This window comes from Artemia franciscana, chromosome 11 (assembly GCF_032884065.1).
Source record: "Artemia franciscana chromosome 11, ASM3288406v1, whole genome shotgun sequence".
NCBI lineage: Eukaryota > Metazoa > Arthropoda > Branchiopoda > Anostraca > Artemiidae > Artemia > Artemia franciscana.
Window position 1 is genome coordinate 31,483,780 of NC_088873.1, and position 20,248 is coordinate 31,504,027.

General features: G+C 34.6%; 1 protein-coding gene across 1 annotated transcript in view; it reads right to left on the bottom strand.

The window, feature by feature from the left end:
• LOC136033093 (eyes absent homolog 2-like) overlaps positions 1 to 20,248 on the bottom strand; it is a gene marked incomplete in the record, with an annotated part of 134,372 nt that overhangs the window by 64,347 nt on the left and 49,777 nt on the right. The window contains 6 exon segments of the mRNA XM_065713700.1: positions 3,875 to 3,964; positions 10,130 to 10,290; positions 12,939 to 13,034; positions 14,527 to 14,630; positions 17,524 to 17,648; positions 20,168 to 20,248. Coding sequence (XP_065569772.1) covers positions 3,875 to 3,964; positions 10,130 to 10,290; positions 12,939 to 13,034; positions 14,527 to 14,630; positions 17,524 to 17,648; positions 20,168 to 20,248 — 657 coding nt within the window.

Consider the following 20,248-nt stretch of genomic DNA (forward strand, 5'->3'; position numbering starts at 1 on the left):
AATGAGAGGCTAAAAAGATGCTTTAAGTAAATTGAGCAAATGTGGAGACAAATCACAAATGTGCTGGACCACCTAAGATCAGACAATAGCAGCATCATAAAATGTCAAGGTTTAGAAGACAACTGGTTTTACAGTTAAACGATTTAATTAGGCCCTATCTCACTAAATTTTGAGCATTTGTCGTGACTGACAACAAAGGGCTCCTAAATGTAAATTCTTAATCATGGGCGCAGCCAGCTTTCAAGGTATGCTTTGAGATGGAGATGTAGAAAAATATTTTTGGTAAATTTTATTTTAAGATGTTAATATACCATTTGGTACTTTTGTCTTATAGCCACCACACTCAATATTTTGTATCACGAACATGAGGCAATAGCCGGTTTTCATGGTCTTTATACCAGACAATATTAGCTTCGGCTTGGTGGGAAACGAGCGAACCTTACGATGGTTCGGGCATCTGCTTCGAATGCCACCGCATCTACCTGCAAAGATGATCTATGACTTCGACCCTATCTAAGTTGGTTGGAAGCGACCTCATGACCGACCGAAAAAACGTTGGTCCGACAGTCTGTCCCAGTTCCTGACGATGGCAAACATCAGACAGGGCGAAGAGCAAATACTCGCCATGGACCGAAGTGGATGGAGGAGGCAGACGTCACTCTCTACACCGAGCAGTGCCCGACAGGAGACTTAAGTCAAGTAAGTTGGTGGGAAACTACAATGTAGCTATATTTTAATTGAATATTTATCTGGTATTTTGGTTAGGTTAGTTTAGGTGACGCATTTGATATAATGCGGTCTGGGCGGCCCCCTTACGTAATTCTTTGTTGTAGTTTTCATAATTTTGTTAACAAAGTCTTATATTTTCATCATATTTCATTTTATTTCATCAGCATTAACCAAAATTCACTTCTCGACAGACCTTGAGCGGGGTGGCTATAAGATAACGACCCGGCTCAATAGTAACCGAAACTCTAAGAAACGGAATTTTGATACCAATCGATACATCAAAAGAATTGGATTTTTATGCCGATTCATAGGATCCTTATGAAAATCACACCTTCAGATTCAGCGTATCAGAAAATCCTACTGTAGAGGTTCAAAGCTCCTATCTGCGCAAATGTGGAATTTGGTACTTTTTGTCAGAAGAAAAATCACGGATTTTTTTTTTGTGTTTTTTTCCCAGGGGTGATCGTATCGACCCAGTAGTCCTAGAATTTTACAAGAGGGCTCAATAGAACGGAAATTAAAAGTTCTAATGCCCTTTTTAAGTGACCCAAAAATTGGAGGGCAACTAGACTCCCTCCCACGCTCATATTTTTCCAAAGTCACCGGATCAAAATTTTGGGACAGCCATTTTGTTCAGCATAGTCGAAATATGTAATAACTATATCTTTGAGGACGACTTAATTCCCCACAGTCCCCGGGGGAAGGGCTGCAAGTTATGAACTTTGCCCATTGTTTACATATAGCCTAGTATTGGTTATTCGGAAGTATACAGACGTTTTCAGGGCGGATTTTTTCTTGTGGGGAGGTTGGCGGGAAAGGGGGACGTGGGAGGATCTTTACATGGAGGAATGTTTCATGGGAGAGGAGAATTTCCATGAAGAGGGCGCTGGATTTCCCAGCATTATTGAAAAAACAATCAAAAATTAAATAAAAAACAAGTTTTATTTTCAACTGAAAGTAAGGAATAAACATTAAAACTTACAACGAACAGAAATTATTTCGTATATGAGGGGGTCCATCCCCTCGTCAATGCCTCGTTTTTGACGCTAAAGTATTTTTGGTAATTTCAAAAGAGCTATTCATTCTAATTAAACGACCTTTGTGATTCAGGGGTCATTCTTAAGGATTTGGAAGAAAATTCGAACTTTAGTGCTAAGAGCGAGGTATTGAAGAGGGGGACAAACCCCCTCATATTACCTACATGAGGAATTTCTCCCCCTTGTCAATACCTTGCTCTTTACTCTAAAGTTCGAATTTTGTTAAATAATTGCCGATAGAATTAATTTCTTTGTGTTATTTTCTAGCCAATCTTAGCATTTAATTTTATCTTAAGCAGCTTCATAACTGTGATTTTTATGTGATAATAAACCAAAAAGATTGTATGTAACCACCTTGTGGTTGTTATTAAATAAAAAAACACGTTTTTTTCCAACTAAAAGTAAGGAATGACATTAAAACTTAAAACAAGCAAGAAGTATTACGTATATCTTTCAAAGATCTTTTCTATCATTCATTTCAGTCATTCGAGCAACTTGTGACTTTTTACTCTAAAGTTTTTCATAAAAATTGTTTCGACCTCTTTGTCCGTTTTGTTACTATGCCTTACAAAATCAGTTCCGCAAATTTCGCTAATTTAAGTTACGTGGAGAATCTTTCCATGGAGAAATTTTTCGTGGGGGAATGGAATTTTCCATGGAGGGGATCTGGATTTCTCGGCACTATTAAAAAGCGATCAGCAATTAAATAAAAAACAAGTTTTTTCTACTGAAAGTAAGAAGCAACATTAAAACTTAAAACGAACAGAAACTATTATGCATATGACATTGGTTGCCTCTCTTCAATAGCTGGCTTTTATGCTAAAGTTTCTTTTTCAACTTTTAAAAGAGGTTATTATTCTAATTAAACAGCCTTTGTGATTCAGGAGCCATTCTTAAACAACTGAACAAAATTCAAATTTAGGTTATTATAAGGTTATTAGTAGTTAAAAAAGTAAAGTAACATTGATATGCAAATTTCTTTTTAAGTATTCATGTTCGTTCAGCCAAATTCAAAACCTGCATTAATTCAAAAACATTCAGAAATAAAATAAAAAAAGAAGTTTTTTTTAGCTGAAAGTAAGGAGCGACATTGAAACTTAAAACGAACAGAAATTATTCTATATATGAAAGGGGCTATCCCCTCCTCAACACCCCGCTCTTTACGCTTAGTTTTGATATTTTCTCACAACTCTTACTTTATCAAACAATAAAGAAACTTTAGCGTAAAGAGCGGGGTGCTGAGGAGGGAACAGCCCCTTTCATATACAGAGTAATTTCTGTTCGCTTTAAGTTTTAATGTCGCTCCTTACTTTCAGTTAAAAACAACTTCTTTTTTTTAATAGTAAATAAATCGCTTTCCAGGCAAACCTTCTTTAACATTTAAAGAAGGCAGTCAACCTAGGTGAACTAAACTTTCATATATTTTTAGGAATTGATACTTGACCTAATTCTAAATTTGAGACAAACCAAAAACAGGCGCATAAAAAGCAAAGCTTATGGGATTTTTGAAGCATGTCTATTAAATCTTGGAACTTTGGATGTGCACGCGCCTGGAAGTCCCTTTTCTACGTGTCGGTGTTAGTGATATAAACACCCCCTTTACCGAATACTTGAGTGGTCTTTGATTGTAAGTCAAAAGTTTTAGAGTTGAAAAGTTGATACAAGTTAAGATAACGGACCCACTGGCCTGAACAGGAGGAACAAGAGCTCTACCAATCGAGGATACTGAGTTAGAACACTCTTTATGGCCTGAACAGGAGGAACAAGAGCTGCGCCAATCGAGGATACTGGATTAGAGCATTCTTTATGTATTACTCACAGAACAGCTATTACTAAAGTTAGGAGCTAAAAGCTTCATTTGCTTTATTTCACTTAGAGCAAGAATAGGCGTTTTCCGCCTCACCTGGCATCTGGAATTCAGATGTTACTTGGGAATTCGTTTAACCGTAAGCTTTCCAGACTCGCGGCGGCTGAGCTCTTAGAGTCACAAAAACTTCTTAGAGTTAAGATATGAATTTAGAATAGTGGCATGAAGAAACAATGGAATCAATGCCTAATCATATAATTATTTAATAATGACGGAGTTTCAACTGAGAATGTCAACTTACCTCGAGATCATTGAAGAACAGATTGGTATCGGCAAGGTTGAATACCATTTCTTCCATAGCCATTCCAAGCTGAACACTTCTTTCTTGGTTCTGTAAATATTTAAAGGGTCTTAAAAGTCCTGTCTAATTTCTGTGTTGAATATATAATTTAAAAAAAACTTCACAACTAATTAGGTTGTTCTAATTCTATGTTTGTTAATTTGCCAATGCAATACAAAGAACTGAGAAATATGGCTTAAAAATAAAAATTTTGTCATTTTTTAGTTTTCCTCATTTTTTCTAGAGCATAATATTGTTTTATATTGCCTTTTTAAAAAAGATTAAACATGCGAAAAGCCATGGGGGATATAAAATTTTTTAAGCCAACAGAAAACCTGAGTTTGAGGTTCGGAAAATTTCGAGTTGAATAATTCGATGATTATTGTACAGGATATCTAACCATTCTTGTAAATCGAAGATTACTACAAGTGAATAGCTCAAGCCCAATTTTCTACTTGGGAAAAATTTCCACCCCTGTCCAAAAATTCCTTGGGATATGAGTTGGCAAAACACAAAATGAGGAGTTAGAGGGTATCCACTCATTAGGGCTATCTTTTCTTGCCATTTCTTGGCCAGTAGGATCGATCCTTACAAAATTCAAAATGTTACTCAGGGGGAAAATATCCCAGGTATACTCCTAAAAGATTGGACAGCAATATATCGATTCGGATAAGTCATCTCTTAATAGTTGGACCTTTTCCTTTTTAAAAACGTGCAAAAAATAAAAGATAGTAGCCGCCATCTATATTTAAAAAGTCGGTTCTTCCATCTTTGATTTGATTTTGTACGATAAAGGCTTTATTCTCGCGAGCCGAGACCAAAAATTGGATACCAATTCATGAAAATATAGATCTGGTGGGGGAGGCGGGTGGGGTAGGTCAAGAACTTAAAGAAGATACAAAAAATGTATTCTTAAAATCTGGCCAGGGGGATTTTGTTCTTTTTTTGATTTTTTTCCAAATGGAAACACCAAAAGATATAAAATTTTAAACCTAACGGAAGAGCCCCTTCCCAGTTGATACATGTATTCAACAACAGAATTAAAAAAAGAAATAAAGTTTAGAACATTCAGATAATTGTAGAAGACAAAACAAGAGTTATTTTACTTTTTAAGATAATCTTAAAAATTAATCTTACATTTCCAAACAACTAGAGAGAATATTTGAGCTACAATGACCTAGGCTATTAAATGATAATAAAGCAACACCTGACAGAACGGAGGAACATCCCAGTTTCATTCCGAAGAATTTTGTTTTTGCGAAATTTCTGTTGATACATGTGTTTTTTATAAGCAGTCTGGACTTGATAAAGAACTTGTCCTTATGAAAAAATTTACAATCATGATTTGAAATGTGAATCCATGAATTGTTATATATAGGTATTATTGTAGTTTTAACCCTTCCCTATTACAAATTTTTTTTTTCCGAAGAAGAGCATTTATTTGGCAAAAGTCTAAAGGCTTTGAAGCAAATATTCGATTTCATTAAATAATCGATGTAAATAGTCATTGCCATATTTAAGTCTGAAATAACATTCGTAGTTTATGTACCATTTTACAATGTTGTAAACAAATGTATTAACAGTATTAGGTATGTAACTAATCAGGAAATGCTTATTCTACATTGAAAAAATATTGAGTCCCATTTCAAGTGTATATCAAACCTAGATGGCTTTAAACAATTTAATGCGTGTCATTAGACTAAAAGTTAACAAGTGAATTTTTGAAAAAAGAAATCATCTAATTAGCTTTTCAAGTTTTAAAGATCAAAACAAAAACTCCCTTGAAAAGTTTTTCGTCAAGCTCCGACTATCTACGATTATTGAATTTTACTTCTGATTTTGAGTAGCCTACTTATTCAGCCAACATTTAATAGATAGAGGAGTAACGACCTTCATAAGACCTTTTTTTATAAGCTAAATTGGTTCTAAATATTGAAGAAAGAGATTGTTTTGGAGGGCAGTTTGACAATGATCCGAACCAACAATTAATTTCTGAACTTTCATGTGCATTGCTAATAAATATAGCCACATGAAAAGTTAATACTAAGCTGGCTGTTAAGATTAGTAGAATAGACACATAAATGAAAATGGCTATTCTGTGAACTAGAGTAATAAAGAGAGGCACCTGGGAAGTGGCGATGCTGACCCGTTTACATCAAAAGAAAAATTGTAAAACAGCATGAAAGAGAAAACAATTTTTCTCTGATTCATATTTTGGATATTTTTTCAGATTCCGAAGATATTTTATCCTGAAAAGCCACATATATCTATATAAAAAATAGCGACGAAGACCACACTGCCTTTCCATAACAAACAAATACAACGTAGAGAAAATAGGGAAAATTTTTTCAAGACAATGGAAATTATTTATGTAGATATTTCGGCCCTATGTCCAAGGGCCGTCTTCAGCACAATACAAGAATAAGAGAGAAACTATATATATATATATATATATATATATATATATATATATATAAAAGAACTTACATCAAATTGTGAGGATTAAAACTGAATAGTTAAAAACACTTATTAAAACATTTTTTTAAAAATAGCCCTAGCATCCTTACTTCAGCGAAGTTCAACCAGGACTGGCGAAAAGAATGAAATGAGAATATAAGCTCATTCAAACTAAAGAGAAATAAAATGATTAGATGCATCTTAAAGCTAATCTTGCTTGTTTAGCAGCCTGTCTCAAAGGCCTTTTCGTAGTTGGTTCAGTACTGTTATAAATCGGTTTAGTAAAATATTTTGTTAGATCATTTTTAATTAAATTTGATTCTCGAACCACCCGTTTTATTCCCAAATCATTACTAATGAGTGAAGAGTCTTCAAAAAGTATCATGTGGGACGGATTATTAAATATATGCCAACCTAGAGCAGAATCAAAGGAGTTGTTGGAACCATTTGAAATTAAGGCCTTGTCTATGTCATTTTTATGCTGTTGTAACCTTTTGTCTAGATTCTGATGGGTCCTGCCGACACAGTATTTTCCGCAATCACAAGGTATTTGATAGACCCCTCTTTGGCGAGTAACTGGGGTCTTATCTTTACCCGAATTTAAAAAATTGATGGTTTTAAAATTATTAGTAAAAACTACGTACAGATTATTTTTTGTGCAAATATTTTTTAATTTTGTTGTAATCTTTGGGATATACGGAAGATAGACAATATTTGAGGGCTTATCAGTAGCCTCACATTGTGAAGTATCTTCTTCGATTTTACAAGAATGTCTTTTTATTCTACGGTTAATTATTTTATTGACAAAAGAAATGGGGTATCCATTACCAAAAAGAATATCTCTGATAAAATTTATTTCTGCATTTATATATGAATTGGAGCAAATATTCAGGGCACGATCAATGAGGGAAGTTACAACTGCTCTTTTAACTTGTGGGGGGTGATTTGAATTAAAGTGAAGATATCTATTGTTTTGTGTTGGCTTTCGATATATAGTAAAATCCAGTTCATCAGCATTACGAATAATTAATACATCTAAAAACGGTAGTTTATTTTCAATTTCAACTTCAAGGGTGAACTGCAAATTTCGGTCATAAGTGTTAAGATGATCTAAGAAGCCCCGAAGCTCAGCTTCCCCATAATTCCAAAGTGAAATTACGTCATCCATATAACGACCCCAATAGACATGTTTTAAAAAATAAGAATTTAATGCCCAATTCTCAAGATTCTCGACGTAAATATTAGCTAGTAGCCCGGAATAAAACAGGTGGTTCGAGAATCAATCGAAATTAATCTCAAAATAAATAAAAATATTTCTTTGAACAGGGACTTGGGGGAATACTCACTAAATTCTTTATACTCAAATTTAATTAAAAATGATCTAACAAAATATTTTACTAAACCGATTTATAATAGTACTGAACCAACTACGAAAAGGCCTTTGAGACAGGCTGCTAAACAAGCAAGATTAGCTTTAAGAAATTGCATCTAATCATTTTATTTCTCTTTAGTTTGAATGAGCTTATATTCTCATTTCATTCTTTTCGCCAGTCCTGGTTGAACTTCGCTGAAGTAAGGATGCTAGGGCTATTAAAAAAAAATGTTTTAATAAGTGTTTTTAACTATTCAGTTTTAATCCTCACAATTTGATTTAAGTTCTTTTATATATATATATAGATATAGTTTCTCTCTTATTCTTGTATTGTGCTGAAGACGGCCCTTGGACATAGGGCCGAAATGTCTACATAAATAATTTCCATTGTCTTGAAAAAATTTTCCCTATTGTCTCTACGTTGTATTTGTTTATATCTATATATATAAAAATAAGTTGTCTGTCTGTTACACTTTGTCTGTTAATCGGCTTGCTTGAATAATCAAATATCTTTGAAAAGATACAGTATGAAAAGAGATTGAAATTCTTAAAGAGTAAAAAACCGGTAACTTCAAAAATCTATCTATCTATATATATAAAAATAAGTTGTCTGTCTGTTATGTCTGTTACACTTTGTCTGTTAATCGGCTTGCTTGAATAATAAAATATCTTTGAAAAGATACAGTATGAAAAGAGATTGAATTTCTTAAAAAGTAAAAAACTGGTAACTTCAAAAATCTATCTATCTATATGAAATAATTTGTCTGTCTGTTATGTCTGTTACACTTTGTCTGTTAATCGGCTTGCTTGAATAATCAAATATCTTTGAAAAGATATTTTTATATCTTATTTTGAAAAGAATACATAAAAATAAGTTTCTGTGGGTTATGTCTATTACACTTTGTCTGTTAATCGGCTTGCTTGAATAATCAAATATCTTTGAAAAGACACCAGTATGAAAAGAGATTGAATTTCTTAAAAAGTAAAAAACTGGTAACTTCAAAAATCTATCTATCTATCTATCTATATAAAAATAAGTTGTCTGTGTGTGTGTGTGTGTGTGTCGACTGACGTCATGTTTGTGTGTCGACTGACGTCATGTTTGTTGATAGACGAAATTACACACCGGGACATCGGGACACAAATGACGACCGGGACATCGGAACATCTATATATATAAAAATAAGTTGTCTGTGTTTCTGTGTGTCCAGTGGTGTCATGTTTGTGTGTCGACTGACGTCATGTTTGCTGATTGACGAAATTACACACCGGGACATCGGGACACAAATGACGACCGGGACACCGGGACATAGGGAATATAAATAACGACCGGGACACTCAAAGAGAAAGCGACCGGGACACAAGAAATGTTCGATTAGCAATCACCATCAACAAAGCAACGCGACACAAATGACGACCGGGACATAGGGAATATAAATGACGACCAGGACACTCAAAGAGAAATTACAGACCGGGACACCGGAACACAAATGACTACCGGGACAAAAATGACGATCGGGACACCGCGACACAGGGAATATAAATGACGACCGCGACACTCAAAGAGAAATTACAGACTGGGACACCGGGACACAAATGACGACCGGGAAACAGGGAAACAACAACAACGGGGACGCTGGGGGGCACAGGGTGATATATAAATGACGACAGGGACACAGGGAATGTTCGATTAGCAATCACCATCAACAAAGATCCAGGGTAATCATTAGAATGACGACCAGGACACTCAATGAGAAATTACAGGCCGGGACACAGGAACACAAATGACGACCGGGACAAAAATGACGACCGGGACACCGCGACACAGGGAATATAAATGACGACCGCGACACTCAAAGATAAATTACAGACTGGGACACCGGGACACAAATGACGACCGGGACATAGGGAAACAACAACAACGGGGACGCCGGGGGGCACAGGGGGATATATAAATGACGACTGGGACACAGGGAATGTTCGATTAGCAATCACCATCAACAAAGCTCAAGGGCAATCATTAGAATAATGAGGTAACAGGGACACAACTACAATGGCGCGTAACTAATATGGCGCGTAACGACTTGCGCGCGCGGGTTGCTCGACTTAACGACTTGCTCGACCCCAACAGCTAGTATATATTACATTTTGATTTAAAAAGTTAGATTTCCAAGATCAAGACATATACTCGATGACAGTAATGTTAAGGGAAAAATAAATATCAACAATTTGACAAAGAGTCTATTCCCCAGGTTTTTGTAGGCCAAATAAAGGAAAATTAATTCAAAAATAGTTCAGCATATATTTCTATTATCCAAAGAGAAGTTATCCTTCCACTTCGTCCAATAATAGGAAAAAAGAACGAAGAAAAAAGATATAATTATTACCTTGTTGTACCGGGCAGCAAAGGCTCCTGTGAGAAGGGTGTGAAAAACAATGATTGTCTCATCAAGGTCCCAAATAAAAACTCTATCTAAACTATTCTCTGGATCTGGTGAGGGATTCACTTGCCTTCGACTGCGAGTTCTACCGCTTCGGGGTGGAGCACCTGAAATGATACATCGTACACTACTAAACTCCCAACTTTCTACTCTAGAATTTTATTTCAGACGAGGTAAAAATATTATGTATAGCGTTAAGTGAAAAGAATGAATTTTTACGACATCTTCATGGCACCCAACCGATAAAAAATTAATTTTAACTGATTCATCATATAAAGTTAAAGCGAAATATTTTCTCCTTGCTCCTACCGATAAACACAAAACATTTCTTTGAAATTACTGAGCAGTCGCAGAAACTATAAAGTAGTCTACAACTGACTTCCTTTTATTTCAATGTTCATTTGAAGCTATTGTGGTGATAAGTGACTTGTGTTAACACAGAAAAAAAAGGATACGGCATTAGACTTTGCAGTCCGTACCGACGGTGCTGATCTCCATTTCTTGGCCCTTCAGCCAGGAAGTGCAATGGGGAGTTGGGGGCCAGCCATCCTGTGCTTTCGCACACCCTTCCTGTTTACCTTCCCCAAATTTCTCCAGGTACCCATTTAGAGCTGGGTCGACTCTGGCTAAGCTTACAGAGTCACGCCACTGACCCCCGTCCCAAACCGTGTCCTCTCAGACAAAGGACCCGCGTCCTCTCAGACAAAGGATCCCGAATCCAGCGCACCAACCCACTCGGCCAGGGTGGCTCAACACAGAAATACAATAATGCAAAGATGAGTTTTGTTGATACATAGAGAATTAACCAGCAAGCTTATTGATTTTTCTTAGGCCCGTGTAATATACCAATGATGATAGTCAAGTCTACCAATGATGATAATCACCCTTGATGACTGTCAGCCATCTGAAATACTTATACAAAATATATGATTTGTTAAGGTTAAATATACATTAGCAAGGGTTCCAAATGGCAGAGGAAACTATGATATTTATGGTGTTTTTTATCACGCAATTCCTGCCGAGAACTTGGGATTGTATCATGCTGCCGCCAAACTGAATCCCAAAATCCTGGTAGAAAAGCTGAGAGAATCACGTGGTGACCTGTTAGGAGCTTTGGAGCACCCTTTTGGGAGCCTGTCATATATGAGTGCGATAAAATTTAGCTAAGATACCCCTTCAAAATAGGTAAAAACTGAAAGACAGTGTTATTTATATGTGTTATAAAATGAGGGATTGAGGCTTATAGGCTAGGTGTTAAGTTAGGCTGACCTAAATAAAATAAAGTTGAGATCCTTATCCGAAAGGTAATAAATAAAGTCTTAACATAGAGTCTTAAGTCCATCTCGTCCAAACTGAATTTGTTTAGGTTTACTTTATTAGAAAAAATCCGCTGTTGCCAGATAAAGACTATTCTCAGAGAGTAGACTGAAGTTTCGACTCGTCATAAAAATGTTTGCTTATGCCAATAAGAGCTAGTTGGAACCTTCTTGTGAAGGATAGAGAGGATCCGTATAGGAAGTATAATTAACCTTTCTTCAATGATACTGAAGGAGACAACAGTACGAATATACTATAGTACTAACAATTGACGAACTGAATTAAAAGTTACCAGAGTTGAAATTCAATGATGTTTTCAAACTTTTAAATAAAGAAGTGATGTCAATAAAACCCAGTTATCTTGATCAAGTTTGAAATTTTTATTTTCTATTCATTACTTTATTTTTTGTCTATGCGTCTTTGTTTTATCTTTATAGCACTGAAACATTTGTGTGTTTTTAATAGGAAATATGCATATTTTGCTCGAAACACTTATATAATACTTTATATCAGGCACGTACACATGAAATTATTTTCAGAAGGAGGGCCAACAGCTTAAAAAATCTCGGTGTAGATTTTCGGTGTAAATCTTCGGTGTAAATTCAAAAAAAGTAAAAGCACAAAAATTGTATGCCGAATACATGGAAATATGGGAAAAAGCGAAACTGTCTTGGGATCTTGGTGGAAACAAACCACCTCCCTATCCACATGTACATGAAACGTGCACTTTGCCTTCAAGCGTTACAAAATCTGTCCTATTTCTTGCGCAAATTTTCAAGTACACTGGGTCAGAGCCATTCCTAGGGGGAGGGATAAACGGGGCAGTTGCCCCAGGCACTGTGGCTTGGGGGTGCCACGGATAGGTAATTGTGCCCTTTGATCCAATTTCCACTTTATTTGGCTTTTTTGCTTGTACTTGAGACGGGAGGGAGGCGCTGTAAGTAATTTTGGACCGGGCACCGTCGACCCTAGGAACAGCTTTGTGCTGGGATAACCGGGAGCCGACTATTGACTAAAATGAACGATAGTGAAGAAAAAAAAAAATACCTTTTAGAACTTTCGGCTCTCATAAGTACTAAGACTCAAGATTATTGAATCGAACAAAGTCTCTTTCCTGCCGTTTTCAAAAGACTTGACCCCCTAACATATTTGGAATCTAATATTTTCTTGCACATTGATTAATCAACTCAAAATTTATATATTAGCTGTTACACTACAGCCACTCAAGTAGCGCTTTGGAAATAGCTCATTTATTTTCAGGAAAAAATTGAACAATTTCAGCTTTTCGTGGAAATCTTTCTTACTTTATGTTCTATTTATTGGTCTTTCAGTGTTTTACTGATGCTGAAAAAGAAGTGCATGTTTTCACCAGAGATGAACAGAATTTAAAAAGAATAAAGAAAAATATGCAATGGTAGAGGGAAAAAAAAAATATTACCTTCTTCTCTTGGTCTTCGGCCACTACTGGAAGATTCACTTTTTACAGGTGAAGCTGGACTCAAACTATCTGGTTGTCCGTAAGAAGGACTCTGAACTGTAAAACAATAGAGTATTTAGGATTTTCCCTTTCATTAGTTCCTGTCAACTAGATCGCACAGATCAGAGGCGAAAATCTTTATCCCTGTATGAGTTGGACCATCAGCATAAAGATTAGGTAAAAGTAAGAAAATCAAGCCCAGCTTTACGATAGAAAGAAAAATATCTGTTCTCTTCAATAAAACTTGCTTAAACTGTGGTCAGTATTTAACAAGAGTGAAAAATTTATCATCAGCATTAAGAATAAATACTTTTTCGCTCTTTACTAGGTTGCAGCGGGAGCTGCAACCTAGTAAACAACAAACCAAAGCCCATAGAAACAAGAAATTGAAAAATATGTTAAGAAAACCGGGTAGTGAGAAAAAATTGACGATTGTAATTGATTTAGGAATGGGATCTATTATCTCGATAATTCCTAACAGTAAAATGTTGCTTTGAAAACTAATTTATAGAAATTAAAAAAAAAAAATAGTCTGAAACCCCTCAATCATGGGGTCATATCGAAAAAAAGTACACCATAAGAACTGCCATTGCTAAAAGCCAAAAAAAAAAACCACAGTCCCCTGGCCTAACAACAAGGAAAATACCTTCTTTGCATGGGTGGCACTGATAGATGTCTCCTCTGTTTTTCGTCACTGTTATGGAGCGACTGAAATATAAAGCTGTTTAAGAGCTCATTTGAAAGGAATCATTGAATAGAAGGGGATCACAGAAAAGATTTTGAGCATAAAAAGTATAAAATCTGAGCATGAAATCTTAAGTGGAATATTTTATATATGATTTTGGGGTGTCCGGTTCTGCTCTTCAGGTTTGAAAAAAAAAAAAAACATTGCCGTTTTTATTCCATACGAAAAACTCTTTTTGTTTTTTGAGAGTAATTTAAAATAGCAGTTAATTAAAATTAACTATTTAAATAATATAAATTCGATTCAGCATCCGAACGCCCTAAAAAAAAAATATATCAAAATATGAATTGGCGAAAGTATTTGGAGAAGTCAGTACATACTTAGACGCCATCTAAGTCTTATTAGGAAGTTATGTTAGAAATACAAGGAAGTAGAAAAGTTCACAATAGGTTCAAGTCGGACAGTTTACTTAGATACAAGAAAAGCTTTAAAATGGATGTAGCCCAATTGCAAAAATTCCTATTAAATTTTCCAATGATAAAATCTAAAAACGATAAGCGTTAAAACAGGATAACTTTGAATTTTAAAGATTACGTATAACCCTCAGTGTTTGGAAAATATTTAATACAAGCTCAATTGACATATTTTTTCCTGATTGTTTCTATGCAATTCTTTAGCTTTTAACCTCTTTAGTAACAACTTTTAATTTGAGATTGTACCATTAAATTGACTTCAAAACATTAGATATTAACCAGTTGGGTTTTAAGAATAAAAATTGTCAGCATCAATTTACCGACAGCATCAATGGTAAAAGCAACATGTTTAATCAAATGCGAATACAAATAAAAGATACACAGGACTTACTTGGTGCATAACCGGCAGTGGTTCCACCTTGTGATAAAGTTGCTAGTTGATACGTTGCTAGAGCTGATGCAGATGGTGTTATTACTGAAGAAGGCGAATTTGCCCTAAAAAAAGAATTGATTTTAAATGCTTTACATCTGTGTGAAAATGGGGAGACTTGAAATCTACCTTTTTGATAAATAAACATAAAGAACTGTATTTTTTTTAATGTGGCTTCGATTTGCCATTCTTCGAAATAAAAAGCAGGTCAATATCGGTTTTGATGGTAAAGACAAATCATTCTGTGTTTTATTTTTCTTGTTTCTGTTCTTTAGAGACATTCTTGGGGTGATTGTCTTATAAGTTTAGTATGTTCGTAATAATAAATGCAAAAACGGAGTAAATGCAAAACGGAATAAAAAAATTTATGTAATAAAATGGAAGAAGCATCCATGCCCACTGGCTGAGGAAAAGGAAAGTCTGAACAAAACATAAGCAGATGTGTTAATCTCAGGTGGTTTTGGTACTGAAGCAGGCTATTAGTAGTAGTAGTAGAAATAAGACACCAGGAATGGTAAAGGAATTTGGGAACAACACATAGGTACAAATTCGGGTACTTATAATTACCTAAGAGGGTAATTTCTTTTTTACTGCCTCTTTATCAATCTTGTACTGCGTCTTTAGTTTTTAAAGATGAATTTTGTTATATCGGTGACGGTTTCACCTGTTTGTTGCATTAATTTTTTATCTAGATTCTCTTTTCTGTTCCATTTCCTTTTCCTTTTACTCCATGCTTTTACTCCACTGCTTGCTTTTTTTGACACAAGAGGGTACTAAATAATGATGAAGACAACACTGCCTTTCCATAATACAGATACAAAGGAGAGAATAATGAGGACTGTTTTCCCTAAGACAGTGAATGAATGTTCAAATAGGGTATTAAATATTGTTTTATTGCTCCAGTCTAATTTTGCTCCTACTAAACAGGGAATTGAGTAAAACGAAAGGGTCTTTCAAACAAAAGTAGTTAAAAAAAAAACAAAAAAAAACTCTAAAAAAATGTTTTGGGCTACAAAAAAACTCTAAAAAACGCACAAATTTGCTTTTATATATTCATTTTTTTAGCATTTTTTACACGTCAGACAAACATTTCGGAGGGGGATGGGTCAAAACCCCAGCCCCTTCTGGATACGGCATTGCTGTTAACCCTAACAGCATTTCAATTTGGAACATCTTTGTCCGTAAATAGTATTTTACAAAGACAAACAGCTTAAGTGACTAAATCTCAAAAATTTTCTGCTTGGATATTCAGTCACCAGCACTCAACCTGATATTGTCCAATGCTTGGAGAAAGAAGTAGAGGCCCGAAAAGGCCAAGTAATTGGAGCTTTCAACGGGATTAAGAGAGTCAGGCGATCGACTGTCTTCTCACTCATTATCAAAAATTACTCTCTTCAATAGTAATGTTCTATCAATCCTGACTACAATTAAGGTAATATGCATTAGCGAAATATTTCTCCAAACATGACACACAGTTAAAACAGACAAAAATATGGTGAGAATTACTGGTAATGAGTCAATTCAGTGGAAGTTACTATACCCATTATATCATTGCATGAAATACCCTCTCACCTAAGTTGACAGATCATTTGATCTTGACAAAAGGATAACAAAAGAGAAAATCCCATTAGGAGTATTTAAGTTTAAGAATTCCGGGAATTGGCTTGTACTAATTCTAATTTACAAATAACCCCCCGAGCTCTCCTGGAATATTCCTCTAAAGGAGTTTTTCTAGAAGATAGCTCTTGAAGAGCTAAATATCATTTCACCCAAAAACCGAAAGGCTTATTTTGTTATTGTAAGAAATTTGTGCTTTCTAAAATGGGTCCTCTACTTCATAGAGAAGCACTTTAAATCGTTAAAGTTTTTACACTTTTGGCAAGCTTGAGCAGTATATTGCAAGTTTTAAAAATATTTCCCTGTTTAAATGTTACAGAAGCTGCTCACACATAATTTCTTCGAATTCTTAAAATAGAAAGAAAGAGTAATTAGGAATAAAAGAAAGAGGAACGAGCTTGAAATACGACTCAAATAACTAGAAAAGAAAGCTACCATCAATCGATAAAAAAGATAAAGTTATAGAAAGTAGATTTGTATTTACTTTCTTAAGAAAGTATATTTCCCTTAAAGAAACAAAACACAAAAACGAAAGATGTTAAGCATTAGGAAAAGTCTGAATGCAGTCTTGGATTCAGCATACAAAACTGGAATAAAATTATCTTAAAATATTTTAATTGTATTTTTGGAAAGAAGTCAAAAACATAAAAATTTCACTAAAAAAAATAAAATTATTACAGAGAAACTGTAGGGAGATGAAAATACAGTTTTGATTGATTTTTCAGATTCAGCATAAATTTTCTTAAGACAAAAAGAAGTTTAGCTTTTCTCACCTAGTGATATTTCAGCATAGTACCAATGGACCGACCCTGAATTGGAGAAAAGAAAAACAGTTTCTTAACCTGTTTTGCAAAAATTTTCTCAAAACCGTGACATATCTAAACCGTGACACTTTAAAACTCAGAATCAACTGATTTTATATACTGAAGGATTTCAAGTCGTATTTAATTTCAGTTAGCAGACCAATTATGAAAAATATTAAGGGGACTGGGAGGCGGAAACAAATTTCCGCAAAGTGGCAACCTATTTAGATCTTTTTTTCACACAGGAAACTGGTAATATCCCAATTTTTAGGAAAAAATTATTATGTTATTTTGTAAAAAAATTTACAGATGTTTATACATACAATTATTGCTAAGATAATAATATAGACAGATTAGGCATGACAACTGAATATTCAAAACCATGAATAGAATATAGAAGTGCTGAAATTTGAATGATAGAATAGGAAAAAGAGAGATTCATCTTTTTGTTAATAACCTTTTACCTCACAGATCAAAGAATCAGTAAATTAATTATAAAAAGCCAAAGTTTGTAATCAAAGAAAGAAATAGGAATTACGGTTGTAAAGCAGGGATGGAATTGGTGGAGGTCGACGACCCTAACGCATTATATCCACTGTAACTCTGGCCGTAGTAGAAAGAACTTGGTTGACTATACATTGAATATGGGGAATAATCCAGACTCTGAAAAGAAACAAAAAAGCGATATATCAAACAATTACTAAACAAAAGAAAAATTAAATTAAAAAATTCTTTCCCGAAATATGAATTAATCAAATAACACACAAAATCAAAATATATTTTTGCAAGTACACACATATGTATGTCGCTTGATAGAATTGTTCATTCACATAACGTTTTATTTTTTAAATGAGCTCGAAATTAAAGCTCAGAATTAACTTACATGAGCTCGGAATAATTGACATTTTGATATCTTAGTTCTCATGTGAGTTTGAAATAAAGGCTGTGATCTTTTTAAAATGCACCTGTTCACCGCGAAATTTGACAAGAACATCAACGCTCTCCATACATTTTCAGTGCTTGTTTATCCAGCGTTCTTCCGAGCATGTCTTCTACTTGTTTTTCTGGGTATTTTAAAATGCCTTATCTTGGACATGCTGATGACCTGCAGCTGATTAGCGGTCGAAGGTTAGTCTAACAGAAAGTGTTACTAGCATAGGATCTTTCTTGAAAGAATTGGAATGTCACTTAAGGTTGATAAATAAGAATATTTGTCGCTCAATGACAAGTTCGGTTCGGAACATCCGTATTGCCATCATTCTGTTATTCATTTTGTTCCTAGCCTTGGATAGCTTGTAACATCTATCTACGATTCAATTTGAGTTTTGAGGTGGAAAACTGTATCAGATATTAAGGTCAATCGAAAATAAGTTATACCAAGATTGTCACAAATCGTGTCGACTATAATAGACGGTTCTCACGAAACTTTATTCGATGGTTTCATGAAGGCAATATTCGTATTTTTACGTAAACTTATTCGTAAATTTTTCGTAAGCTTATTCGTATTTTTTATTTCTGGTATTGCAAGTCTCCTTATTTGCCACGCTCTTATTGAAATCGAACAATAATAGGTCAGTTTGGTATTATCAGTTTTACTGATAACATGCCTGTCTTGTATCGTCATCAACGAAAACTTGCTTTTAATGCCTGACTACTGGGCCCACACCGTCACCATACCCGGTTGTTTTTAATTCTATTTAGATTAATATAATTGTTAATTTTTTTGTAATGGCATATAAGTCATTGTAAAGTCATTAATTTTTTTATTTTTGCAGTGTATTTTTCTTCTATTTTGTCCTTGCCCTACTCTTTTTTTTAAATTTTGCAAGTAGGCTATAATTATATAATAAATAATTGTCCTGTGACATTTCTGGGAAATCAAATCCTAAAAGCTTCTTCGTAGTAACGGAAAAAAATTGTTCATCGGATGTGCAAAGTTGGTCCTGTTTAGAGACAGATCGAGGAACCTTCACCCACTGAATTGGGTGTAGTGGAATTATCGGAACATTTGCTCACATTTATACGATTCTGTCTACGGTCAAGATAGCAACCACCTCCCACAAAATAGTACGGCCTCTCTATTAAACGGGAGGCAATTTGAATAGGGAAGATTTTACTTGCATTTGCACAAATCTATCGGATAAAACTAAAAAAAAAATTATCACTAGTCAAGTGCAACATCGTATATCAAGATTCAAGCCTCAAAAGTTAGGCTGTCTTCAATCGACTGCAGATATCTTGAAAATAATATATTAATAAATTGGCTTAGATGTATATGGGTCAATCAAAATTACTCAATTCCATTCCTTAAAAGGTTGAATCTATTTATAATCCGCTTTAAAGTTTGTGTTCTGCTTCAAGGCCGTACCCAGGATTTTTTTTTCGGAAGGGGTTTTGCAAAAGATCTCTTTTCGGGGGAGGGGGTAAAAAACCCTCAAAAAACGTATACAAAATTGTCTATATTCATTTTTGTTACATTTTTACGAGTTTGAAAAACATGTCGAGGGGGGTGGCAACCCCCTTTACCCCCACCCCCTGGATACGGCCTTGTTTTACTTGAAAGGACATTTTGATTCATAAAACTGTTATTTTTTTCTGCTTTTTCGTCGTTAAATTTCATTCAGAAGATACAGACTTAACTCACCTATCCACGTGAGTAGGAATTAGGGAGGGTGATAGGTGGAATTTCATATATGCTTGAGACCCTAAATTAGGATTGAAGATTAAGTTATAAAATATTAAAAAATAAGTTAAATTGTCTGAAAAATATGAAATAAATGAAACAGCCGTACAAAAAGAAATGAAACGATCCATCCCATGTAAGTGCCAAGATTAACCCCTACCAATATGGAGCGAAATTTTTCTATGAATGACCATTAAAAAACTAAAATTATCGCAAAAAATCTTCATACTTGAATGTGCTTGACATTATCAGTATTCTGTATGTTTAAACAATTTTAATTGTTTTTTAACACTCAGACCAGCAAGATCAAGCATTATGCTTTGCATTTCTTCTATTTCTTATCATACATTTGATAAAATTTTTCTTCTTCGAAAATTAGTTTTGTTCAAGAGGAGCTTGTTCGAATAGCCGGACATCGTTGGAATATTTCCTTATTATAACAGTGTAAATGTTGCACACACAACTCAATAAGAATCGAATATATTTAATTGATACTTACTGTTGAATTCGGATATCCTTGAGATCCTGCAGCAACAGCAGCAGCTGCAGCAAACTGAGGATAGGACGGGTATGGATATGT